Source organism: Mchenga conophoros, linkage group LG20 (assembly GCF_057382185.1).
Source record: "Mchenga conophoros isolate Kocher_MC1m ecotype Shallow Benthic linkage group LG20, M_conophoros_male_GT1.1, whole genome shotgun sequence".
Classification (NCBI taxonomy): Eukaryota; Metazoa; Chordata; class Actinopteri; order Cichliformes; family Cichlidae; genus Mchenga; species Mchenga conophoros.
This window is the reverse complement of record NC_140545.1, coordinates 6,628,041-6,655,299: the sequence shown is the minus strand read 5'-3', so window position 1 is coordinate 6,655,299 and position 27,259 is coordinate 6,628,041. Positions and strand designations below refer to the sequence as shown.

Sequence of the window (27,259 nt, the reverse complement as noted above, 5' to 3'; positions counted from 1 at the left end):
TCTGTCATTCCACCGCATGTCAAAGGTACTTTATCTGGTGTCTGTGGAGGCTATACGAGTACAATGAATTCATGTCATGTTCGAGATGATCTGAGCTTTGTGACATGTGTTATCCTCCAGTAAGCACCCATCAGAAGATGGATACACTGTGTTCATAAAGGAATGGACGTGGTCAGGTAATCTTTGGCATTTACGGTAATGATGCTTAGTTGGTACTAAGAACGTCAGTTTCCCACCATAATATCCGCCACACCATTACACCACCAGCAGCCTGAACCTATATATGAAACACAATCGATCCTTGATTTCATTTTGTGCACAGCAGATTCTGACACCATCATCTAAATGTCAGATCAAACACTGTCTTCCAATCTTCTATTCTCCAATTTTGGTGAGTCTTTGCAATTTGAAGCCTCAGATTCCTGTTCTTAGCTGGTAGGAGTGTCTCTCTGTGTAAGGTTTAATGTGCAGAGATTCTCTCTGAATACTCTGTTCCCTTTCTATAAGCTTGAAGCAGTCTGGCCATTCTCCTCTGACCTCGTTGCCGCTCACTGGATATTTTCTCTCTTTCAGACAATTCTCGGTAAACCTCAGAGATGACTCTGTGGGAAAATTCCAGTAGATCAGCAGTTTCTGAAATACTCGGACCAGCCCATCTGGCACCAGCAGCCATGCCACGTTCAAGTCACTTAAATCAAGTTTCTTTCCCATTCTGATGTTCAGTTTGAACTCCAGCAGGTTGTCTTGACTATGCACAACTGCTACCATGCCACTGGCTGATTAAATATATGTATGAACAAGCAACTGATGTGTATGCAGTGCCGTGAGTGTATAAGGGAGAAAATAGGAATGTTATGTATTCAACAGATTATGTCGGTCAGCATAAATGCACAAAGACATAGTTACAGAACACCAATTAACAAACAATTTTATTTTTTTTTTATAAAATATTAATGTGATAAATTTGTTCAGTCTTCAGAAAAAACTCATTATCAAAAAACTAAACAAAAACAAAAAAATACAAATTATCAGAAATGCATGGTTTCACAGTGTATCTACAATAAAAAACAAAAAAAACAAACAATCAAGCAATAAAAAAAAAAAAAAAGAAAAAAGAAAGAAAGAAAATGCAATAAATGAAACTGACAACATTTTTTTCCAGGAACTCATCTATATACAAGTATAAAAATCAGTTATGTAGTTAATTGGTCATTAGCAAATGAGGTACAGTGTTCATGTCTGCAGCACAGAAGGTGGTTTAAAAAAAACAAAAACAAAAAAAAAAAAAAAACTGTAGATGAATTGCAATAACTGATCTCTAGTGACATGATAATTGTGCTGTGCAGTATACTGTATAGTCAGTTGGTATCCTTGTGCATTTATCAGAAACAATATAAAACTGGATAATGAAGAGTCTAATTGAAAATGTCACTTTCCTTACAAAAAAAAAGTGAGCTGTGCAACTTCACAATATTAGTAACACTTAATGCAATTAATAAGTCATACAATTAAGCTTCAGCTGTCTGTCACGAAGAAGATATCAAAGTGTTTATACAGCTGCTGACCAAACCATTCCCAACGCATCGGCGTGTCTTCTATTTCGGCACCTTTGCTGCACACTTTTAAGGGAAGGCAAGTATACGAGTCGAGCTGCGATCAGCAAACAAGTGAGAATAGCTGGTGTTATGTTGGCACAGCTGCACACAGTCACAGAGTCTTTCTGTTTCCGTGTAGAACGCGAACAAAAACAAGCCCAGAGAAGCAGACTACACAGCTGCCTTCACAACTCGCCGTTCACCATGGCTACAGGCGAAAGCTCTCAACTATTCACATGTTCCATCAGTTTGCCTCAAACACTCCCTACTGTGTTTGCTGTTAGAGCATTGCAATGCTACGTTAAAAGAGCAACACTAGAGCTGAATCGAGTTCAACCAATGTGAATGAGATGTTTTAGGAAGTGCTGTTCTGAGTAGAAAGGTGTTTAAACTGCACTTTACTGCATACAGCTGAAGGGCAAACTTGCAATTAGCTGCCACTGCCAAAAGACTCCATAAAACGAGAAACTTTGAGTTTCCCGGAAAATTTCTTCTTCCTAGAAAGTCTCTTCTCTTGAACAAATCATGACTTTAATGCCGGCAAATCCTGCTGCTTTAGTGTAAACATGAGTTTTAACGATTACGACCTCCCAAGGGTTAAATTGGACCAGGGCCTTGTGCTCTTCCCCGTCACCGGACATCCTCCCATCCTCATCCTCTCCCTAAAACACATTTAGCCAGTTTACGCCTGAAACACCCATGGCTGTACCTTAGCAAACAGTTTAGTCCAACTTGTATGCCAGCTGCACTGTACATGACTGGTTACGTTTGAGAAGTTGTTAGACAAGCACATTTTTTTAATTTATTTCTTTTTTTAAATGGTTCCTCTTCTAATCAAAATTCTGATTAATACAGTTCAATAACTCAGTAAATGATACTAAAATCCAGCAATGCACTGATTTTGGACCATTTCACAGTTGGTAAAAGAAAAAGCAAAGAACAAACAACCTGGACAACTTAAAAAAATCAAACAGTATCCTTCAGCAAGCCTGTTTCACCTGCCTTGGGTGGAGCAAACCTGCAGAGAGTTTCTTTCAAAGGAGCCTTTCAAAAGAGAAAACTAGGATTTCTATTTTGCGAGAAATAAACATACTACCGTGGAACCATAACCAAAGATTCAACAAGGGATGCTTGAAATGCAGCAGACAGACGCTAATAAAGCTTTGTTTCATGTTGGTTCAGTAGAAAAGCTTCCGAATGAGTATCGTTGAGTAGATGCCTCACTTTAAAATGTGTAAAGAAACCCCCAGTACCAGGTTTCAGCTTTTTGAGGCAGAGACATAAAAGAAACCCTCCAAATCAAAGTCCAGTAAAACAGAAGCCATCATTACAAATGTAGAGAGACTGGATCTACAAAGCTCTGCAGACCCTCACACACACGCCAATTAAGACACATCGAAATTCATTTGATCCTAACCTCGCGAGGGCCGGGGGTGGGAGCAATACTATTGATAATGAGGGAGAGTTTCCGTGCAGCCTGATTCAGGTCAAGCCACCAAAGTGCATACAATACACAGGCGCTGTGGACCTTACAATTGGTAAACTACAGGCGGTGCTAATCCTAAGGATTCCAAGTCCTAAATGGTAGCTATATCTATTTAAATTCTCAAAACTTCACCCCACCCCCCTCTCAGGCACGTCTTAGGCTCTTTCACCATCAACTCACCCATACAGTCAGTGTACAGTGGAGGCCAGTAACATAAAGGTAATTTATTAACAGAAACCTACAATAATATTAAAAAAAAACAACAACAACAAAAAAACCCTGCATGTGCAGTTTCCTCAATCCAATGTGGCACAGTCTGATAAAGATGTGTCACAGTAAGCAAGGATGCAACAAGTATGTCCTTTACTGCCTGTATCCACTTCAGAGATCCAAAGTTTTCTCCCGTTCAGTGCTTTGGATTTCTTTGGCATGATGATTACTGTTGAACAGAGAATGTATTTTAATGCCGCTGGCCGCATTCTTCAACAAGTCATATTCCAGGTCTTGGCTTGCAAAGGCTGATCAAAATCCACAGAAGATGATCGAAATTCCACCGAATCGTTCCAAACATTATCAGCTCCATCTTAAAGCGGCGGCACTTTATCCTCATACTGCGGTGGGGGGGTGAGTGGTTCAATACTGAATCCAGCTGTGGGCTGAGAGTTATCAATGTTTTTCATGTGCAGCTTCTCCGATTTAATCCTGCGGATACTGATAGGGAGAAGCTTAAGGTTATTTTTCCCAGGTCTATGGTTTGATGCAGAAACAGCAGCAGCAGGAGGACCACTCGAATCCACGGCAGGCTGAGATCTGCTAACTGTGCCCTCTGACCCCTCGTTCTCGTACTGCACACCATCCACTTGCACCAGGTCGTCATAGGAAGGCAGCTGGGAGACGCTCGGGCGAAGGCTGCTCTGAGTGACCGGGTACTGGCCACTGCATACCGCCTCCTCGTAGGTGGGCACCGCGTAACGCTGGGCTTGCTGCTCAGCACTGTAAACATTTATGGAAATGCAAGAATAGAAATGGTACACTTTAATTACACATACTATTTAAATGCACAAACACATTATAGTCACACAATGACCAGTCCTGCACTAGCGTTGACTCACATGAGTGAAAATGATACAGCTTATATCAGGGCTGACAAAGTGATTGCCCTGATGTCTAACCCTGAGATTTACACTGCTGAAAAAGAATTTCAGCTACTGTGAGAGTAAATGTTGCTGCCTTTAAAGAAATTCTTGAGCAGGCAATAAAAACCACAAGCAGATCTCTCTCACATGTTTTCAGGTTAAAAGGAAAAAAAAAAAACTCTCTGGGAGCGTGCTGAATACAATTAACTGAATTTGAGATTCTCTTAATAGACACAAAAAAATGAAGAAGTCATTTTGGAAAAAAAGCCCTAATTTTTAAAAGAAGTCAAGAAGTGATTTAGTCAGTCATGAAACTCACGTTTCCCTTTGCTCCTGGTCCCTTCCTCGTGCTCCGCTGTGGTTCTGGGCCTCCCGGAGTTGTTGCTCCCTCCGTTTGTTTCTCATTCCCAGACATAATGACAGCAGGAGCATAGCCACTCCGCAGCCCGTCAAGACGAAGGCCACAGAAGACGCCTTATTTTTCCTGCCTTCACCTGCCGGGTTGCCGCTGCTGCTGCTATTGCCAAGTGGTGTTGCAGGTACCACACTCCACACAATCATCACAATACCAAGGGCGACAAGCCCAACCCCCAAAGCACACAGGGCATACTGGGAACCGGAGTTTCCATTGATTTCGCCGCTGGTGTTGTTGTTGTTGTTGTTGCTGTTGTTATTGTTACTGCTACGAGCCTGTTCGTGGCCAAGAGTGTCTGGTGGTCCACCCACAGTGGAACGCATCTTGGCAGTCCCTAGATTTCAGTCAGAGCAGCTGCAGACGAAGTCAGAAACTGTAGAGAGAAAGATACAAGGGGGTGGACACAGAATGAAAATCCCGAGAGATATAGAATATGTCAGAGAACAGAAGAGAAACAAAAACACATTTAAAGTTTCTAATGTGGAAATGGTTTCTTTAAAAAGTGGCTGTCTGTGAGGTTGCGTTTCAGTAACATCAGTAGATGAAGTCTCTAAAGGATATTGACTATGTTTTCCAAAAGTTAAAAGCCGAGTCTTGCAGAGGTAAAGTGTGAAGAAAAAAAAAACAAAAAAAAAACAAAAAACCTGCACACACTTTTTGATCCGTCGTGCTGAAAAGGCAGCTAATACAAACAGAATTTCTTTCCTAAAATTGTATCCAGACTCAAAGGGATTTTATACTTTGAGAGATATAAAATGTGAGGCACGTCAGCATTCAGCGCACTGCACATATTAGCTGCCTGACAGAGATACGCAAAGTTAGGCAGGGCTATTTGTCCTGATTGCTTTGGCCTTTGCACAGCTACAAAGAGGTCATTTTCCTAATCAATAGTGGCACACAGTATGGGAGGGGGGGGACAGCATGGATTAAACAAGAGGCTTGCACTCCAGCTTTAAAAACTGTTAGCCTCATTTAGGGAGATGGTCAAATTCAGATCAAAGTGTTGACCCACAAGTAAGTAATAAGGTTATAGATTGCACTCCTGAACTGAAATTATTATATATATGACAATATATATATATGCATTTATAGTAAGGAGATCAGCATCGTGAGGGTTTAATTCATAGCCTCACCTTACGCCAAAATAGTTGAATATAATGGAAATTTGGCAGTGACCTAAAAAAGAAAAATCTGACATGTAAAGGAGCTGATCATCATAATTTCTGGACATATTAAGTTCCTCACCAGCTCTGAACACGCCGTTAATGTGTTCCTGAGAATGAATTACGAGCCTCCAAAACTCCCATAAGTTCTAGTAGCAGGAAGCCTAACTCAACTCTCAATAGTTAGAGCTCTCCTTAATAAATAAGCGTCATTTCGTAAGGTATTACCGAACATGTTACTTCTGCCCAGAGATTTGTTCTTTATATGCATCCATTTTTCAAAGAAACCCACAGAACATAAAATTCACTGAAGCAAGATTCCATCAAGGCCACTTCCAGTAGGTGTGCTGAATGGAAAAAAATAAATAAAATTTACAGCAGACTCACAAAGTCATAGGGCTGCTCGATTATGGCAAAAATGATAATCACGATTATTTTCACTGAAATTGAGATCACGATTATTTGACGATATTTATTTAACCCTTTAAGACCTACTATAGAACCAAGTCCACCAGAGCTTATATTATTTTTATTTATTTTTTTTACATGCTGTAGTGCCATTTGTGGGAGCATTTCAAGTTGCTATACATCAATACAACTGTTATAGCCCATATTTTAATAATATGTATGCATTAAGTGCATAGTAATTACATAAATTGCAAAAAAGTGCAATAAACTACAAAAAAAATTGAAAATCGCTTTTGTTTTGTTTACATATATTTCTACTTGGAGAAGTTTAAGAGGTTTATCCCTCAAAACTTTAAATACAATAAAGTTGCAAAAAATAGTTTCCCACCACAGGAAATTTATTTTGAGTGTCTTCATAGTTTTATTTTGGAGATACAGCAATTTTTATATACTGCAGGAAAAACAAAAAACAATCCTATGATGCAAATTTGCAAAGAAAACAGCATGTGCATCATTTCACTGTGGGAAGTGTTACGAACAGCTGATAGGAACGGCAAAGCGTGTTTCTGGAATATTATGTTTTTGTTCCTGCAAGCGCTTTTTATGCAATTTTTGCAAAGCTATATGTGGAACGAAACCGTGACCGAGGACAAGCTGATGGCATCAGATGTAAGTACAACTCCTCCGGTTTCATATGCAAAACAAATTATTGCGCTAGCTTACACGGTTCAGGTTCTACAGGGATTTAAAAATAGTTACGCAAAACGGAGCATGCTGCTCTGACCGGCTTTAAAGGGTTAACAATGACTTTAAAAAAATAATATAAAATAGTGTGCAACACCACTGAAGTTTTTTTTTTTTAAACTCTTTTCAACCAACGGCAGTCACTCTCCTCTCCAAATAACTATAGCTTTCCGAGCTTCCCTCGGGTCCTCTTAATCAGCGGTCTCCACCCTTTTTTTGCGCCACGGACCGGTTTATGCCCGACAATATTTTCACGGACCGGCCTTTAAGGTGTCGCGGATAAATGAGGGAGGGGCTAATAATCGGCTCAGTCATTTTTAATGATCGTTGAAAGCCCAGATCGTAATCGTGATTAAAATTCGATTAATTGAGCAACCCTACAAAGTCACATCATAAGGAGCTACACTCAGCACTTTAAATGGGCAGATAAAGATTATTACAGCCCCTGTAAAAATAAATAAATAAATCTGTACAACATTATCATCCCGTAATTTACAAAGAAATATACAGGGTTTCTGTGTCAACCTACTTTTTAATAATTCAATTATAATAAATAAGCAGTTTTGTGTTCATATTTAAAACCATAACCAAACATTAAATCAAACACTGCCCTACAAATTAAAATAATTCTCTGAAGCGCAGTGAGCATGACCAATAAGCACACTTGCACATGTGCTGCATGATTTTATTTTGCATGCTTTAGAAAGTGCAGGACGACTACTAGGGACTGTAAATAAATTAGGACAAAAGCGCAAAAGAAATAACCTCGAACCACTCAGGAATGTCATCGCGAAATACCCATACTATGGATCCATCCATGGATACAATAATAACAGTCTGTCTGGTTGGTAAACGTGCCCAGACCTGCTGCACTCTAAAGTGACCCCCCCCTCCTCCCCATTCCCGTTCTAAGGAATGCATGGCATGAGAGTGAATCCAGCTCATCATGACAGCTGCAAACGCAGATACCACGTCCTACTTTTCAAAAAGTTGTGCAGTTGAGACGTACAAAGTGAGGTCACATATTATTGACTTGCTCAGGGGTAGTTACAGTCCAATCTAACAGGTTTATTTCACCAAACAACGCAGTAACACATTAACAGGCCTGCCCACTTGAAAAGCAATCCCTCCACAGGCCCGGGCACAACATATTTCTAGTGATGTTGTCGTCATTGTCACCTAATCTAAAAAAAAGTCAACTCGACTCTAAACTAAACTAACTCAAGCTACTAGTATAACTTCAGCACTCGGGTGAGTTGTACTAAATATGACTCACAGCTGGGGGAAAAATGCCCGCGTTCGTGCCAACAATGGGACTCTTTCTTACTTTGAACCCGGGAGATAAGTAATGAGGAAAACTCAAACCCTCGGACAAACACCCTTTGAGAATAAATGATTAAATAATGAGTCGTCAGTGTAACTTTTAGTAACATTCAGCGATACATACTAACACTTCAGCGAGCAACTTTAACGACGTTCCACTCACCTCTGCATCCTAAGTGACTCCTCTTCGTGTTCTGCCTGAACTTGGGAGCTGCGCTGTTTATTATCGCACACTGTCGACACTGGCACGACTTTATGAGGCATAATTTGGTGACAAATAACGGTTAACGACCGGGAAGTTTTCTCTGAGAAGGATGGGCCCGGTCACAGAGAAAGCCGGAAGGAGGGGGCTCCAGCCACTTAGACTTCCAGTTTCATTAACTCTTTCGCTCTCGGCGCGTTAATAGACGGAGTCAGGGTGGTTCTTCACTGTCACACACGCTGTCCCCTCCACTTATCTGCTGTACAAAAAGCCGGGATATACACTTTGACAGTTAATGATCTATTATTGCTTGCGACATAAAGCCGATGGGAAACATTTGTTTGCAAATGCACAAAAATATAAACCGGAAACATCTGGCCTTCGCACAAGTCCTTAATGACTTAAAAGACAAAAGACCTATTTAATACTGAAGTCAATTTGATTTCAGTTTAACAGATAGGCGTTAAGCCAACAACAACAGACCACCTTGTTGTAATTTACTAACACACAATCAGAGCTAAATGGATAAAAACATACGTACACAAGGTAGAAAACTAAGCTTTCAACCCAGCCCAGAGTAATAAAATTAATGGGTAATAAAATTAATGACGACATTTACAGTTTCAGGGTCCAGTACAAGGTTTAGGTTGATTTTTTTCTTAACAGACTTGCCCAGTTAGACATGGCAGTGTGATAATAAGCGTTCATGCGCATAATGTCCCTGGAGTTGAAGCATTTAAATGAAATTGCATTTTGCAGTTTCAGTAGGTAGGTAGGTAGGTAGGTAGGTAGGTAGGTAGGTAGATAGATAGATAGATAGATAGATAGATAGATAGATAGATAGATAGATAGATAGATAGATAGATAGATAGATAGATAGATAGATAGATAGATAGATAGATAGATAGATAGATAGATAGATAGATAGATAGATCTAGCCATCAATATCAGTCATTAGATCATTTATCTCCTCCTGTGGTCAGCTGGGATAAAAACAAGAGGAGACAGATGTCACTAATGTCAAGACACTAAACCTTCTCACAATGCACAGAGTGCTCCACCCTAATTCAAATGCCCTGAGGTTATATGAGCAATGGAAAGAGAGAGGGCGTGGATTAGTGAGTGTGAGCCATAATCCCAGATGAAGCACGGAGAATTCACAAATACATCAGGAATATTTCCCCCTGAGATGAGCTGTTCCAAGAATGCTTCGGGCAGCTGAAGACAGATGGTGATTAGGAACAGGAAGGGGAACTATAACAGAGGACCTGAATGGGATGTACCATCAACAGACAGAGGAAATGGCTGATATCAAAAATGGCTGGAAAAGGACAGCTTAAAGGACAACACAGAAGTCTGATCATGTCAGAACAAGAACAGGCCCCATGCCACAAATCCACAGACACAGAAGCCAACGGGACCCAATTTGCAGACTGTGCAAAGGTGCCCCAGAATCACACACACTGATAGGCACAGCCAAGTAGCTGGGATAGTGTACAGAAACATCTGTGCTGTATATGGAGAGGTCCCCAATTTCCAATATGAAACACCATTAAAGATGGTAGAGAACAACAGGATTAAGGTCCTGTGGACAGACAACAACTCCTAGCCAGCAACCAGACATAGTGGTGGTTGACAAGGAGCAAAAGACAACAGTTGTGATAGGGCCTGCAATCCCAAGGGACAGCAACATCAAGAACAGGGGGCACGAGAAAACAGAGAAGTATCAGGGGCTGAAGGAACGAGTGGAGCAGACGTGGAAGGTTAAGTCCAAAGTGGTCCCAGTGTCACAGTGTAAGAGCTGTAACCCCCAAATCGGAAGAGTGGCTTCAGCAGATTTCAGGATCTCGGTCTGGAGTCTCAAACTACCAGCATGTGTATGTGTGTGTGTACTATTAATAATAATCAAAGCTCAAAGTCATTTTCAAAGACAAGGCCTACCTGTGTAACTGTTACCTGTGTAACTTGCCCTTTTTTATCTTCAGCATACACAGTAGTTTGTATGAGTCATTCCAATCTCAAACAGATTAAAAATTATCTATAAAAATGCAAATGATTTGTTGTTTTACAACCAGTGAGATTATTAAACGTCAGAGACACAGCCCTGTTTCAAGTCCTGATAATCAATGACTTTTACTTCTTTGTAAATTTACCACTTACTGGCAGTCACGCCTTTTTAGCCCTTTGGACTGGGAAATGCAACCCTGAAGATTTATCCTGCCCACACTGGTGACGTAGATGGTCTTTGACTATTTATTTAGTCATTCGTCTGTATAATTGTGTATGTGCAATATGTCACTGATATGTTCAAAGATAAAAGATGAAAAAAACAAAGGGTTTCACGTTGCTCTGCTTCATTGTTTCAGTGGTCCCCCTGTCTCAGCTTACTAGAATGAGGACTGAAGCAGTCACTGCATTGTTCCTTTGTCATTCTGGGCTCCTGGGAAACATTCTTCCTCCTAAGCTTTTGTCTGGTTCCTCTGCTTCATCAAATACACACTCACACAATGCAAGGACAGAAATATATGTGAACAAATTGGGACTTAACCTGGTGGTCTGAATTAATCCCTTATCACTGCCAGTGTGTAATCAAATATGATGGCAGAGAAATATCACTGTAAACTGTACTAATTTATATGGCTACGTAGGCTTGAGTGTAGCAAATGAATCACACTGGCTTAGACATAGCTCTAGTAGAAATACCAGTATTTTAATTTTTCCCATCAAGTAAAACCATCCAAATCTACTGTTGATCTTAGTTTAATGGTCCTTGTCCACTAAATATTTCAAAGCAGGTAACTGAGTTCCCTCATCATTATCTTTTAATGTCTCACATTACAAAATGGCTTTACCCAACCAACCCTTGGTGGATTACAGTAAAGGCTTTAAGTGAGGCAGTGCATCTAGCCTAAGGAGGGCGTCTTTATTTGTGCTGTGTCATGCAACTATGGTACAAAGGTTTGAGTCATCATGAGTAAGAGGAGGAAATAGCATCATGAGGAACTGTCACAGCTGAGACTTGAGTTAACGTGTCTGACAGGGAGTGCAGAGCTGGATGATAGCTGCCCAAAATGCCATCAATAGATCAGTAAAATGCCAAGGTTATGGCAGATTTTATTGCGGGCACTGTTTGAGTTACAGTGGACGCTGCCTCTTGGAAAAGGGAGGGGGGGGGGGTTTCTCAGTGACACTTTTACTGTAACAATGGAGACTCACTACAATATTATTAGCTTACTTTTCTCTGATCTTTATGGATCCTTTCATTTCCTTTTATTCCCACCTTTATAGTGCAGGCAGCCATATTATTCTTTGTGCTGAGCAGTGGAGCTTTGCAATTTATTGGGAGACCAACCCTCCTTCTCCCATCATCAACATGTCTTTTTTCTCCCCAGATTGTACTCTGGCGTTCATTGATATTCTGATGGATGCAACTAGTCACATATATATTTTAGACACCATCTTTATTTCATTTCAGTGAGCACTTTCCTTTTCACAAAAAAATACACGCTCACACATCACAGCTCAGCGATCTTTTTCTTTGTTGTTGTTGGCATTGCTCAGATATTTTATGTTTACTGCACAGTATAAAACATCAGAAGAGGTGCTACATATGCTTTGATAGAACAGTGTAAATGTGCGAGATGAAAAATGACTATCAAACATAGATTCTAAAATTTTTAAATTCAGTTCAAGTCTTTTTTAAGTTGGTTTTTTTTTTAATGCTAAGTCACATTGACAAGGCATCACAAATGGCAGAACTGAATGACACAAGAGCCACTTACACGGTTACGAAATATGAAACTTTGTTTTTTTACATTTTGTCATCAAGTGCTCTATATAAGACAAACAGTCATTTCCCTCACTAGTCAAAAAAAACGAAGAAAAAAACCCATTTCAGTTAGTTACCTCCTGGTGTACACACAAGAATAGAAAAATATATAGCTCGAGTCGTTCATAGTCATCTTAATTCTGGCGTTGGGGGAGGGGCGCTTACTGTCCTCAAAGATGCTAAAACTTCCCCAAAAAACAGGAAACTTGTTAAAAAACAACAACAAAAAAACAACATTTTCCTTGTTACAAAGTGCAAGCTGCCCTGTAAAGGCTCATTTTAAGATAAAAAAAAAATCACCATCCCATGTTTGCGTGCACATGGATGACAAATGTCCATGTTGTACATTGTCATGAAGTGAATGACTGGTATTGGTAGAACTCTGATAACATCACACATTGGTGACCTCGATGCTGGTGTAACCACGGATGGGGCTTCCTTCTGCCCTGGGCGGAGTGTGATCTCGAACCTCTCTAGGCAGGGAGCCATAGCTGCTATGGCAACTCAAGTCCCGCCCATTGCGAGCTTTGGGACTAAATCCTGCTGGAGGCTAGAACAGAAACAATGTATCCATTACTACAAATGACAAACAATGTATAAAGATGAATGCAGCTTCTGGGTCTGAAAAGTGAAATTGGGGTGTAACTTGATATAGCATGATGCCTGTTTTGCACATTTTTGCCCGATTTAGAGTCAATTAGCCTTAGGGCTTAGCTACTTCATGACTGACAACTTGCTGCAATAGTTGCAAAGCAGTGTCTGGGGTTTCTCATTCAGATCCACACCTTGTTGATGATGTCATGATGTCAGGGTTAAAAATAAATCCAAGACAGCAACAGCCAAAATGCTCAGGTGGAGGGTTCGTACAGGTATCCACCTTTTATGTACAGTCTATACTTTCTCATTAGTTGTGGTCCCCCTGATGACATATCTTATACTTACAGTTAATTTAATAATCAATAATTGATTTGGTTAATCAATCAAACCTCTCTATCTTCCTTCTTATTTACATGTCTTGCAGGCTGCTCTAGCAATATATTCAATACCCAAGTAATGCTGCAGAGCTTCATTATCGTCACTGTGTAATTTGTCAACACTAAGCTCTTCTGCGCTACAATTTGGCTAAAATTGAGGGAAGAACTTTTTCCCCACCTTCACAGCCCTCCTTCTCAATGAGCCTTCTTCATCGGTGTGCCGGGCAGTAGAGGTGGGAGGTCTGCCCAAAGAGTTCTGACGAAGGAGGACAGGTGGTGTCCCCAGACCTAAATGCTCGTATTCCTGTTTGGCATCCACGCTGCAGAAAGCATGGGGAAAGATCAGTGTGACGGGGGAAGCCAAAATAGTAATTAAAGACAGTAGAAAACACATCCCTGTGAATTTTCCTGTCACCTGGCTTGGCCAATTAGTGTTTTCATCTCTTCCACAAGGTGTCGGCGAACCATGTGTTTGCTGCTGGAGATTCCTAGCACCGTTGCCATCGTGTCAGTGTTGAAAGTGGGGTCTAGTACCATGACAGCCCCATGAACGCCACTGTTTAGGAGACTCTCAGCAAACTCCTGCATAGGCAGAAAAAGGCAAGTACAGAATAGTAATCTTATTTGTTCATAACATCAGATCTAAAATTCTTGGTTGAGTCAAAGAGGATATTGATATTGATTTTTTTGTCTATATCAGTAGAAGTTCTAGCTCCCTGAGGAGTTTAACCGGACGTCATCCAGACATGTTTATCTGTACACACCCGGAGTGTGATGGGACAAAGGCTGTAATCTGGCAGGTGTTGTAATCAACTGGTAGCAGTTCAAAAGTAAATGGCAAAGACCTGCTATCACTTTGTGGAGGTATGGAGCACAGAACAAACAGTCTTTATGTGGTAGTGCGTTTATACAACACAAAACAGTATTGTTACAGCCCCAGCAGGCCTGCTATGTTTTATTGTCTGAGAGTCCTACTGTTTGCTTCCTTGAATCAGGTGCCTCCCCCTTTCTGCTGTGGGGCTGGTTAGATATGCACTCAGCTGACTCAGCTTAGCAATTATAACTGAGAGTATAAAAGCTGAGGGGAGCCACAACTAAGCACCAGTGGTTCACCTGTGTACACAGGGTTGGCTTTGATTTATTGATTGATTAAACGCTTTTCTTTGCCCACCAAAGGCTTTGCTTTTCTCTCGTTTGTATTTTGTCCTTGACAGAAACAGCACTTTACCCATCTCTTTAAAGTTTTTAGTATAATCTTGTTTTGCCTCATTCCAGAAAAGAAATGCAGTACAAATACCCAGTTAAGATACTGAAGTGGAATTTTCAGGTGTCATTACATAACTTGAATCTTTATTTTTCTCACCACTTTTTACTTTTATTCACTACATTTTTACACAAATACCTCTACTTGCTGCATCGTACATTTTCATAACAGCCTTATAGGTTCAAGACATTTGAAGGGTGTTACTATTCCACATCACTGCGCATCTTCCAGATTTAAACCAATTTGAGGCTAAATTGAGGAAACAATAACACATAAAAGGCCATTTTATTGGTCTATCCATCACTGGTGCTTATCACACACGACAAGTGGTACAAACCTATGCATCATTTATCACTTTATATTCAGAGGTTACCTAAGCACTTTTATTTTACATTCAGATGGATGGATCGGGTGTGTGTGGGGTGGGGTAACTTGGGGTTCAGTATCTTCCCAAGGATGCTTTGAACTGGGGAAGATCAGTCAGCCCACCATCCAATTGGTAGACAATTTATACAATTTATTTCATAGTGGTTATTTTCTCGTACACTACCACAACAGCTGATATTAGGGTTCTTTTGCCTGCCAAATCCCACTTTAACCCCTGACTATATTCATTTTCCTGTTTAGATGTGCAGGCCAACTCACCAATCTACAATGTGGGCAGCAGCATATGTTTTTTTCTCTGTTTATGTTCAACATACCAGATGTAATCTAACAAGTACGTTCCATAATATGACATGAGGTTGTGTTTCCTCTGCATAAAAATAGATGGTAGATATGTGCTCGAAAGAGCTACTTTTAAACCTTAATGAACTTTTATCAGCGTATTTTTAACACAAATATCTGGAAATTAACTATCACATACCCAGGACATTCTGAGATTCAGACCCAGAACCTCTCTGATTTGTTATGGCATAACGGTAAACTCTTTAACTTTGCTAAAACTATACTTTTGTTTGCATACAAGTTTGACCTGTAAACCTATTGGCTGACATGTGTTCAAGAATTTTAAGATGAACTTTCTCTCACCTTGAGGTCAATATCTCTGATCCATTTCATGACCCGATGCATGGTCCATACCAGAGGATCCACATTGTGGTGCTCGCACTGTACCCGGCGAGCCTGTAATGCCTGAAAACCATTTTAACAAGAACTTTTACAGATCTGATCTATTTTCACCTTTACTGTGAACATCCCAAAGTACAAAGGAGTGACAAAACTAAAAGACTGAAAATCTAGACCCTTCACCCCTACAGTTTGCATTTACTTATCCTTTTAGGTGGAAGGATCACTGCCAATCAATAAAAGGTAAACTCAAAAGTAAAATCAATGTCAAGCCCCAACACCTTACTATAACCCCTCATTGTTATTTGTTTTCCTTTAATTTGTCACCCATCAGTGTACTCACTGCCATTTCTCATTTACCTCCTTGTCAAAATGAAGCAACTGCAGCAGTTCGATGCCTAGCAGCAAGCTGACCTGATGGAACTTCTTGGTGATGTTTAAGTGACGTTCGAGGTCCCGACGTGTCAAAGAGTTCAGGACCCGCCCATCTATCAAGTGATTGTGAAAGGCCTGGGAGTACTGAGGCAAACCCACATCGCTTAACCAGGCTTTTGCCACCCAGTGGTGGTCCATATCCGCAGCCTTGGACAGCCTACAGACAGACAGCATGAAGAGTTCCTTTACCTAAGAAATCACATTTTTATCATCACGTGTGGGATTTAGCCACAAAGAGTTTGAATTGTACTGACCAGCTTACACCCCCATTAGGCTGAAGTTCCTAACAAGCACTGAATGGATTGTTGCTAAATTCATATTGTATGGTATAATAATAATAAGTTTGCCATCTCTTGATTTTTCTTCTGATTTCATCATCAGGTTAAAAACTACCATACTAAAATAAGACTGTGAACATGCTTCACCACATACCTGATAAACAGTAGCATGTTACTTTTGCTAATGTGGACACATTATGTAGCTTTAAGAACTGAGCTGAACTCAATTATTTTTATTCAATTCATATAGCACCAAATCACAACAGCAGTTGCCTCAAGGCGCCTTATACTGTATGATAAAGACCCTACAATAAAAGAAAGAAAGCCTTAAAAATCAGATGACCCCCTATGAGCCAGAACTTTGCAACACTGGGAAGGAAAAACTCCCTTTTAATAGGGAAAAATCTCCAGCAGAAGTGGGCTCAGGAAGGTGCAGCCGTCTGCCATGACCGGTTGGGGGTGAGGAGAAAAGAAGAGAGCAGACTGAGGTAGGATAAAAAACACACTGTAGAAGAACACCAGAGATTAACTATGACTAATAATGCATTGGAGCCCATCTACATCAGCAGGGAGTGTGTGAAGAGGGTGCTCAGCTTCAAGTTCCTGTGTGTGCACATGGATGCAGACCTCCAGTGCTCCAGCTTGGAGGTTATGAAAAAGGCCCAGCAGCATCTCACTTACTGAGGAGCCTCAGGAGGACTACCCTAAAGAGGGAGCTGCTGCTAACTGTCTTCTACCGCTACTCCACTGAGAGTGCGCTGACATATTGCATCTCTGTGTGGGTCTCGAGCTGCACCATAGCACACAGGAAAGCACTACAAAGGGTCATTAACGTCACGAGAAAAATCACTGGCCGCCCTCTTCCCTCCCTGAAGGACCTCTGCAGCACATGCTGTCTCAAAAGGGCACACAAGATCTTGCGGCACTGCAATGCAAATACCTGACACCGGGCCTTGTGCAATACACAGTGCACACACTGTATATTTCATTCTGCATATATGTTACTATGTATATATTGTGATTGCTGCTTGCCTTTCATTTAGCACCAATGCAGGACAGTAGTCCAATTTTGTTGTACTATTGTAGAAAGTATAACTGTGTAATGACAATAAAATCATCTACTCAAACTGTAGCTATTATTTTAAAAAAGAAGCTGAAATTGTTCACAACTGCTGTTAACAAATCAGGTAGCTGTGCCATTATTATTGTTATTTATTCTATTATTCTATTTTACTCTTTTACTTTTGATTGTACTTTTTATCTTACAAAGCATGCTGAACAATTGTGTAATGCCACATAAATAAACTTGCCTTGGCTTTCATCAAAAATTGACTGATCAATCAATCAATCTAGTTGGATTAGATTATTGGATAATGATAACCACATGCAGCCCTAAATATCACATATGTAAAGGAACTCACTGCAGAAAGTTTTTGAAGGGATTATTTCTTTGCTATAAAGCAGTTTCACAGAGAATTCTTCAAACTTTGCACTTGAAGGCCAGAGTGAGGGGGGAAACTGACTCGAGAAAGACATGCTGCTGCTAAATTTTTCAAATGCAATTCTTCAGTGCTTTAGGGTTACTGAACTGAATATTTCAAAACCCAGACACCTTGATCTTAAACCTGCTACTTGGCTAAACTGCCATACAGTGTAACTATTGGTTAAAACAAATAAGCTTATACTTGCCACATATGTGTTTATGATTCACACAGGAACAATTTAGACAGTCTTCAGTTTAGCTGACCTGCATGCCTTTCATGCCCTTAGGAAGCTTTCAAGAGCTGTAACAGCCTTGGGACTCTTGCATTTGTTTAAACTTCATGTGTGGTAAAAAGCCAGAAACGAGATCCTTCATGCATTAGGTAAATGCATGTACAATAAATCACCGACAGGTGGCCCCCATACGCCATCAAGTAACAGGCAGTTTACAATAAGGACCACTATGGCCCTTCCTTACCCTCTGCCGTTCTCAACATCTCTGTAATCTTCAATGGCCAGGCGGAGTTTCCGACGATGCATCAAATTGCTGACACCTAGACCCAGCTCCAGGTCTTCATCCGTTAACCCCAGTAAAACCTGCAAAAAAAAAGCAAAGAAACAACACTTCACAGGAGGTTAAGCCATTCAGGCCGAGAGTGCTATAAAGTAAACAATATGGAAGCATGTAGAAACCTGCAGGTGTTGCCATACCTTGCCGCTTTTGACGTTTTCTGAGCAGGTGCGGATGTACATGGGCATCGCCATGACAACCTCCAGCCAGGCCTGCACGGTGCCTGCCCTCCACAGAGACATGGGCGTTGTCCTGGCCAGCTCCACCTGCTGCAGACGGTCGAGCTGGTCCTCTGACCCGTCTGACAGGCTGAGGCGAGTGGGGCTGGAGAGGCTATCCGAGTCTGGGTGGGTAGACAAATGGGTGATGCGGTTGTGGTTGTGCGTGAAAGCAGAGGTGAGCATTGTGAGCAATGAAAAATAAAATAAAAACAACAACAACAACGTTAATGTGCTGCAACAACAACAATATATACATATAGTTTCATATCAAATCAGCCCATTTAAGGGGAAGAGGGAACAAACAAGCTTTTAACGACATCCTAAGCTTTTGGCTGCATGACAGCAAGTCAAGCGTTTGCCAGTAATGCTGTAAACAAAGTTGCAGCTTTTATAAACAAGCTCCTCACTTAAGAAGTCCATTAAACCAGCAGCTGTTTGAGCTGTTGAATTAACATGACTCATCTGTCTAAATTAGCCCGCAGCTAACAGCTCTGTGGAAATATTAAAACATGCAATTAGGAGATGCATGAGAAATGTCGATGCATTAAAAGCACGTCTCTCTCACAATGTTATAATCGACTGTGAGTAAATCCTGACACTTTGAGCACTGCCTGAATAATTCCCCGCGGTGTTTCAATGTTACCACGCTAAACTGAGCCAAATATTTTGCCTTTTAAAAAAAAAAAAATTTTGTTAAATTTAAGTTCTCAGTATTTCACAAGTGGTGGAGTCACAAACGAAAAGAAATATTGGCCGAGAACATGTTTTGTTTCATTGTAAAAATGTGAAAGCCATTTAACTAACCCCCGACCAGCGGGTGGCAACCTGGTATCAGGTTTGGACTCAGATGTTGGTACAGCATCATGAAATGCTCATCAAGAACTTACTGCAGCACTTACTGTGTTTTTCTCCCTTTTTAAAATCTTGTGATACAAATGAAATACTTCAAAGTATCCTGTCTTATTCCATAGTTTCTGAAAACCTCAACATTACCCTCAGCACTCAGAATACAGCCATACTTACAGGCTTACCCAGTGAGTGAATGAATGAACTTCAACCAAAACTCCTGTGACCCTAATAAGCCTTGCACAGAAGCATCCACATGACAGCTCCATGGTAACATGACTGTTCTCCTTGATGGTCACTCCAATCATCACATCCATGGTTGCTTTTTTATGTTTGTTTGTTTGTTTTTAAAGGAAAAGAAAGTTCAAGATTCTTTTTACAAACTACACAAAAACGGGTTCTTTGTTCCCTCCACCTAAGTGTCACTTCTAGCAAATAACATGGAAACCCTACTTTTTGGCAGCCTTTACTATGCCCATTGTGTGTTTACTCAAAGGAGATTCACGACTGGATGGTTCGAGGGTCTGAGTAAACTGATTTTTATTAAATCCGCCTTCGGTAATTCATCTCAACCTGGATGCTTTCATGTGCTCTCCGAAGAGAGATGCATGAAGTGACCGTACACTTCTAAGTGCCCTTCTGAGAGCAATTCATATTAAGTTGAATAGATCTGCTCTTTTGGTCAAAGATGCATGCTGGTCTGCGTACAAGGTCTGTTTTTCCTTCCGAACAGAGTCCTAATAAAGGAAATATCAGTGAAAGCAGAGCTAGCTACGGTGTGGTATTTATGTAAAGAGTTTTGTGTCCTTTATGAGAGGAGGTAAGTTTTGTATGTTTTATAAAAACCACAGTGAATTGTTTGCTTTTCCTTTAACTACACTTTAGACGAGACACTGAGCCTTAAGTGTGCTCTTCGGTAGCTCGTTTAATAGACCTTATTGCTATAATATAGCAGCATTTCTGATACCATGACTGGGAAAAACAAATGGATTACAGCTGAATGGATGACATCACCCATGGTGGCTCTTCGCTGCTTCGAGGGAGGATAAATAGAGTAGATAAACTACAAGGCCCCTTTAAGTAACAGTTTGGCATTTTGATTAATAAGATTATTTGCTATCTTGAGAGGCAGATGAGGAAATCAATGCTCATGTCTGAATGATAAATATGGAGGTACATACAGTCTGTTTCCTGTCTTCCAGTTAATCAAGGAGTAGCTTCAGCTTGAATTCATTAAAAGAATATTAAAGAAGTCATTTAATGTTTGGTAAATATGCTTATGCTTTACTGTCGTGCATCAGACGAGAAGGCTTATAAATAAGCTTGTATAGTAAATCCATAAAGTCACAGCCAGTCTTCTTATAGTCCATGCAAAGCTATGATGAGCACCCCTGCTTGTAGATTTATGTTAAGCATTTTAGCAGTGAATTTCCCCCAAACTATACTTCAGCACAAAATTAAAAGCAGCCAGTGTTTCTGAGCCAGTGACGCTGAGTATGGAGCTTTACTGTTGGAGTATACAGGAAATAAAAGAAAAAAGCCCTCAAATGCATTTTAGTGTATCTGTTAGCACTCAACTGTTTCCAAATCCCTGTCATTAGAGCTAAATTCAACTTGAAGAAGTGCTTAACTCCAAAGGTGTTTTTTTTGTGATGTTAGGAATTAAAAGACATCTGCAAACACAGTTTGCAACCCAGCACGACTCATTTTTAAAGCCACAGGAACTGGTGCACCTCGGTCCCATTGAGTCTGACTGATCGCTTCTTGGGTCGCCTCACTGTGTCGACAGTCTGATGGAGGTCAGACAAGAGGGGTCAGTGTTAGAGGTCAGGAGTCATATCAGAGCAAAACATTATTGATGCCATGTGCTGACACATATGAGATCAGATTCAACAATATGACATGGCCACATCTCCTCTGCACCAATGTTTTGTTTTTCTCTAATTATTGATTCTAATATAATACAAGAGGAAAATTTCATTTTGGCTTAGTGAGGAGTTGAAATTGGAAAAGAGAGGAAAGGAGGCCATTGGGAAGCTTTTGGGATGCAGTCCTCTCACAGATGGGAGTTGCAGGGCTGAGGGAAACTAAGGCACATGTTAAAAATGGTAAGTCCCCTCCAGCATAACAGGACAAATCTGGATTAGAGCCATATCACAACAAATGAACACGCACACACACGAACATTAATGAAGGGAAAGAGAGGAGAGCCACGTGGAAATTAAGCATTACTTATTTTATTTTAAAATAATCTTATTTTTTCTCATTTAGTTCTTTAGAGCGTAACTTTGTTGCCATGCCTTTAAAAGTTTGCTACGATCCACTTCTAAACATCTCAGGGCTTCAGAATAGAAGTCCTCCACCGAGGCCTACATCTTTGACTTTAAATAAAACTCTTTAATAATAATAATAATATTCATTTCATTTCTGCAATGTTATCTCATTTACAAAAAGTAAAATATACGTGGGAAATTAAAAAAAAAACAAAAAAAAACAAAAACAGAGCACGGATCAAAAGATAAAATTACATAATGTTTTTTTTCTCTTGATATGTTGTTTCCCCATCAGCAGAGGATCATAAAAATTAGCTGAATGAAACAAAAAAGATAAAATAGCATAGATTTTATACATTTAACTGACTGTTCAGTGAATTTTTTCAACATGAGACGTTGTTCCTGTACATACAATTTGATTCATAGTGACTCATCTCTGAATTATCTTACTGATTTACCTGCAAATTCAATAACTGTGAACTCAAATGTAAAGGACGATCTCCTTACTGGATACGTGGACACGCCACGGTAACCTGGCACTCTAGTGTCTCAGGCGAGGCCAACAAATACCCAGTGTTAGTTTAATATCAGGGAGAGAAAAGATTTCCTGGGGCGTGGCAGTGCAGACTCCGACTCGATCCAATGAAAGATCGGAAGTAACGTGATGTCTGTGGAAATTCTTTATTCGGATTAATGCCATTAACCTTTAGTCCAAAGTTAATTGCTTTATTTTTTCCTTTTCCCAGCTATGGCTTGAACTCTACATTGGAATTTTTGCTGAGGTCATGGGGTCATGGGAGAAGGTACGCCTTTGCTTGATTGGGATGCTTAAATCCTGATTTTTAACCTTCAATTGTAGTTCATGTAATTTCTGCACCTCTTAATTGAGGTTCTGCTCATCTCTTAAGTCGCCCTTAATTCCAGAGGTCTAGAAATATTTTGACTGTCAGTTGAACACCTGCAACGCAAGAATAATTGGTGTTTATGCTATGTATTTTGTGATGATAGCTTTCTTATTTTAACGTTTCCCAGAATAATCCTGCTCCCAGTATTCATACACCAATGAATAAAAGCAGCTTAGATCCTAAAAAACAAAGAGAGATAAAAAGGCACAAAGCCTTGCAAATAGTGTGGAATAATATTTAAAAATTCAAAGTGTAATGTTCAGTTTTCTTTCTTTGCTGACCTTTGATATTTCAAATGTAATTTCGCATAAAAAGCCCTGCAGGTGCAGATTAAAACGAAACTGTGCGCAGTTCAGGATGTTAAGATCTTAAGCATTCAGCTGAGCGCTCCTTGAACAGCAAAGGTTCAAGTTTACAAATCTTATCAATTAATTTGAAATGGGGGCAAAATCATGAATGAACATGAAATCAGTAACTAACCTCTCTTTTAAATTAAGAAGAAAAGCAAACAGTTTATCACCTCTTCGGAAACATAACCAGGGAGAGATTTTTCTTTGTAGTGGGGTAACCAGGCATGCATGATTTAGGGACCGGGGCTACGTGCATGCATGTCACACATGTACCTTCTATCTGAGGAGATAGAAAACACATTTCTCACATTTCCTGTTTGGCTTCAAAATGCAGGGGAACAAACTGTTCTGCATAGAAAGTTAATTCCTCTCATAGCAGCTTCTTTGAAGTCTCTCTAAGTAAACATCAAGGATTGCCGCTGCACAGACTTTTTTTTTTTTTTTTTTCGGCGGTTGAGGGATATGCACCCGACAACCGACCCAGCGGTGAATTTCAGGAGTCTGCATGCCGCCTACAGGAAACTGTTCTCATCATGGCAGTGTGGAAGAAGGGGATGGACCAGGCAGGACAATAAACAGGGAGGAGATAAAGTTAAGAGGCAGTGGGAGGGAGGGAGGAGGGACGGCGGGGAGTACGTGTCAAAAATAACAAAAAGGCATTCAGGACAAGGAGACATTTACACGCACAGAGTGCACATCAACTGTTATTTACAAGTACAGCAGTCCTTCAAGTTTCCAGTTGAGTGAAAACAATAAAAAAAAAAAAAAAAAGTAAAAATGTAGAGAACAATTCAAAGATCAGATAACACAGCTGTTTTGGAGGGCAGATACAACATGACATGTCCACACTGCTGCTGTATTACACTCTCCACGCTATTTACAGGGCTGTACATATACATACATACATACATACAGGTGCAATTTGCTCTTTAGGTTTACACTTCAGCGAAGCAAGACGCGCCTCCGGCTCCTGACATGGCCGTTGACCATGGGTGGCACAAGCACGCGCACACTCTCGCTCCCATACAAACCGAAGCATGCGTGCATGTGAGACTACATAAAAGGTACACACATTATTTTATCTGTACACGCTTTCGTCACACACACACACGCACACAGACGCGCACGCAAACACGCACATTCTCTCACGCATGCGCTCGGGCAATACAACGTTGTCCTCTGATAACTGCCAAAAAAAGGCTCTCCAGGTGGTTCACTCGGACGTGTGTGCTTTACCAGTCTGCATCCTCCTCTATGTAATAATCAGGTGTTGAAGTACCATCAAACAAACCGGGGTCGAGGGACTTGCGTTGCTTTCCTCGGGCGAAGACGCGCGACAGAGACCCCAGCCCCATCTTTTCTTTCTTCTTCTTACGCTTCGCCTCCTCCAGATCTTCTAGGGACTGAAAGAAGAAAGAGAAGGCGAGAGAGAGGGAGCGAGAAGGAGGAGATGAAGAGATGGGAGAAAGATGAGAGACCAGAGAAGTCGGTGAAGTAAGGGTGCAGAGTGAGCGATAAAGACCACAAGATAAAGATCACAACACACAGTGACACTTGACATGGTGCCAAGGCATGCACTTATTCAAACAACCACAGCTGGTTTTCACATAAATTCAAGTCACTGCTGCGAGTGAGTGCACAACAGACTGCGTGGTGGGGGGGGGGAGGACGACATGGATTCAGCCAGAACGATGGTGGAAGGAAACAACAGCAGCCGGGCAGCAAAGGGCAAGTCAACAGTTACTACAGTGTGGCGACTACTTGGGAGGGTGCGGTGGTGGGCAGCTCTTACATTGCAGAGGGAGTGAGTCCGATGGCGCGGCGAGTTGATGTCGCTGGGTGTGGACGACCGGTCTCCCTCCAGCGCAGAGGCGTCGGAGATGATGGAGGGCTGGCGCGAGTGGCACGGGCTCACCCGCACGGCAGCCACTAAACGGGGCGAGAGGGAAAAGAGAAGAGGCTTGTTTCTTTCTTGGGTGTTTGGGTGTACCAGAAGTAGAGAACAGGGACAAAAAAAAAATCTGTTTTCTTTAAAATAACGCCACGATGCTTTTAAATAAAAATGTCTTTTTGAAAAAGAAAAAAGAAAAAAAAAAGTCTGTAACCAAAAAGCCTGAAATTATTTGCAATCAGCTGCAGTTGCTAAGCAACAGTGAAAACAGCTTCACAGAGGTTTGAGAAAGTGTGTGTGCGTGCAGCGGTGAGACTGATACATACAGTGCAACCAATTGCATAGCAATTTAGGGTTCGTGACTGTTCACACATTTTTCCTGTTTTTCTTTTTTTATTTGGGGGGAGGGGAATGTTTGCTTCTGTCCCCAATTAGTCAGCAACCTATGTGAACCCTATAACTGCCCTTTAAAAGCAACCTCTGAAAGGACTGAGATGGACTCCAACTCTGGTGGCTATGAGGCTAATTTGTCCAGAGCTTTCTATTTTAGGGTAGCAGGAGGTGACACTGCTACACTTCCCTTCTTTTCATTGCTTTTTTCTTGCTTTTAAATTTAGCAGAGCCTCTCAAACTGATGGCTCACGTTTCTTCTACAACTCCCATAATGATAGAACTTCTGTATTACAACCCCCCCCCCCCCCCCCCCCAAAAGAAAAACTTGCCTATTCTTTGTTACATGCTATTTGGCCTACATATTTTGCTTAGATAACACATATCATTGCAATCCTTCGTGCAGACATCTGCACTGAAACACATGAGGATGAGCACTGAGTGCCAGCTGAATTTACCAGACCATCTTGTTTTGCAGAAGGGTTTTCGGCACTGTGCTGGCCGCTTTGCTAAAAACACACCACTGTTTTCTAGCGGTGACACAATTCAAAGTGAGTGAGCCAAATAAGAAAAGACATTTGCTTTGAATTTTTAAAAATGTGGTTCTGCAATGCGTCTCAGCCATGAACGTCTCCGCACAGAGCGGGAGCTGTGACAGGAGAGGCTGTTTCTTCTCTATCTCGTGAGGTGTGTGTAACTCAAATCAAAAGGATACTGCGGAAAATGTTGTGAGGGAGCTGAAAAGTAGAAAAGGAGGCCAAGAAAAATTAGGTACGAACAAGAAATGAAAAAACGTAAATGAAATTAAAAAACGGGGCCAAGTTACTGTTTGAATTCCATAAAACTAAAGCAAACCTCAAACAAATAGGTTCTTAACACACAGCTGATCCTCAGCTGCCATAGCTGTCAAGTGCAGAGAAAACATTTGTGTGCAGCAAAGACACATAGAAGCTGTAAAGTCCCCCCAAAAACAAGAAATCTGCACTTGAAATCATACAGAAAGCGCATGACACGTCACAACTGGAACGTCGTCGTCGGGCAACAATGTGGTCATACTAAGCAGATGGTAGGAGTGAATGTGTGTGAAGCAGGTTCACATGAGCATGCAAAGGGTAAATGATGGTCAAACCGCCTCATGTCAGTCAGCTCATGTGCAGGATGAAGGTGTTATTGGTGCTCCTTGCTGGCTTACCTTGCCTGTCAGCGGGATGCCCCGTGTGGACATAGAGGGTCTGCTGACTCTGTCGGATGGCAGCAGTCAGAGGGAGATCGGCCTGCATCACCCACTCCTGGTTGTTTCCATTGACAACCGCCTCCGTGGGCATGGCCAGCGAGTGGCGCTTGGGCACATCCTTGGTCAGGGTGGCTAGCGACTGTTTCGCCTTGAGGAGGCAGACGGAAAGAAGTCATCAGTCAGAGAGCACAGTGAGCCACAATCAAAATTCTTCACTTCAGCAAACTCACTTTTGAGTGGGCTGGTAAATCTCTATTTTTTTCCCCATGTGTGTGTGTGTACATATACATGTTGTGCTCAGATTTCTACTACAAGTCTCTAAGCGCATGCAGATATGCGAGTTCTCCCCTGGGCTCGTTATGTGGCGCTTGTCTCATTAAAAATGCAGTTATATTCTTGTTCTCCTTTTGTTTGTGAAATCTTTCGCTACCACTCCTGAGAGCTCTGACAGAATATCTGGAGGAGGTGCTGGTTGTTTGTATCCACGGCGGTGTAAGCTGGGGGTGTTGTTGGGGTGCAAAAAAAGAAAATAAAAAATGGAGACATTGAAAACAATTAAGCTTTTCTATAACTTTAATGAACATATTTGCTCTGTCGCTGCTTTTCTGCAGGAGTAACAATGAGCTGTACTGGAGCCTTGGACATTGTGTTTGTGCATGTTTATTTTGTGTCAATAAAACCTTTTTCTTTGTGTTCATGTTTTCTGATTATGCTTGACATGTTTTTTTTATTGCTTATTGTGCGAATCGTATCATCATGCCAAGCGGCGGCGGGCTGCA

General features: G+C 41.1%; 2 protein-coding genes across 8 annotated transcripts in view; both read right to left on the bottom strand.

The window, feature by feature from the left end:
• Positions 1 to 750: 750 nt before the first annotated feature.
• On the bottom strand, positions 751 to 8,592 carry tmem51a (transmembrane protein 51a). Its single transcript, XM_085260752.1, has 3 exons — positions 8,434 to 8,592; positions 4,537 to 5,005; positions 751 to 4,074 (listed from the first exon to the last, which is right to left on the bottom strand). Exons 2-3 carry the CDS (start codon positions 4,953 to 4,955, stop codon positions 3,666 to 3,668), a joined length of 828 nt encoding a protein of 275 aa, XP_085116878.1. The 5' UTR covers positions 4,956 to 5,005; positions 8,434 to 8,592; the 3' UTR covers positions 751 to 3,665.
• Positions 8,593 to 11,914: 3,322 nt separating this feature from the next.
• Positions 11,915 to 27,259, bottom strand: part of kazna (kazrin, periplakin interacting protein a) — a 198,226-nt gene continuing 182,881 nt past the window's right edge. For 6 of the 7 annotated variants that reach the window (XM_085258563.1, XM_085258562.1, XM_085258567.1 and 3 more), the window contains 10 exons: positions 26,439 to 26,628; positions 24,758 to 24,894; positions 24,245 to 24,368; positions 18,511 to 18,713; positions 18,278 to 18,396; positions 15,965 to 16,196; positions 15,569 to 15,670; positions 13,691 to 13,857; positions 13,454 to 13,595; positions 11,915 to 12,851 (listed from right to left, as the gene is read on the bottom strand). In XM_085258563.1, the coding sequence (XP_085114689.1) occupies positions 12,693 to 12,851; positions 13,454 to 13,595; positions 13,691 to 13,857; positions 15,569 to 15,670; positions 15,965 to 16,196; positions 18,278 to 18,396; positions 18,511 to 18,713; positions 24,245 to 24,368; positions 24,758 to 24,894; positions 26,439 to 26,628 (1,575 nt within the window). In that variant the 3' untranslated portion in view covers positions 11,915 to 12,692. The remainder of the gene's footprint in view (positions 12,852 to 13,453; positions 13,596 to 13,690; positions 13,858 to 15,568; positions 15,671 to 15,964; positions 16,197 to 18,277; positions 18,397 to 18,510; positions 18,714 to 24,244; positions 24,369 to 24,757; positions 24,895 to 26,438; positions 26,629 to 27,259) is intronic. The other variant, XM_085258566.1, reaches the window with a different exon arrangement.

What these genes read in the sequence shown, in the direction of transcription:
- tmem51a (XM_085260752.1), bottom strand. Translation starts at nt 4,955, where the DNA reads ATGCGTTCCACTGTGGGTGGACCACCAGACACTCTTGGCCACGAACAG. An exon ending in GACCAGGAGCAAAGGGAAAC is followed by an intron (nt 4,075 to 4,536) that starts GTGAGTTTCATG and finishes AAATGTTTACAG; the next exon opens with TGCTGAGCAGCAAGCCCAGC.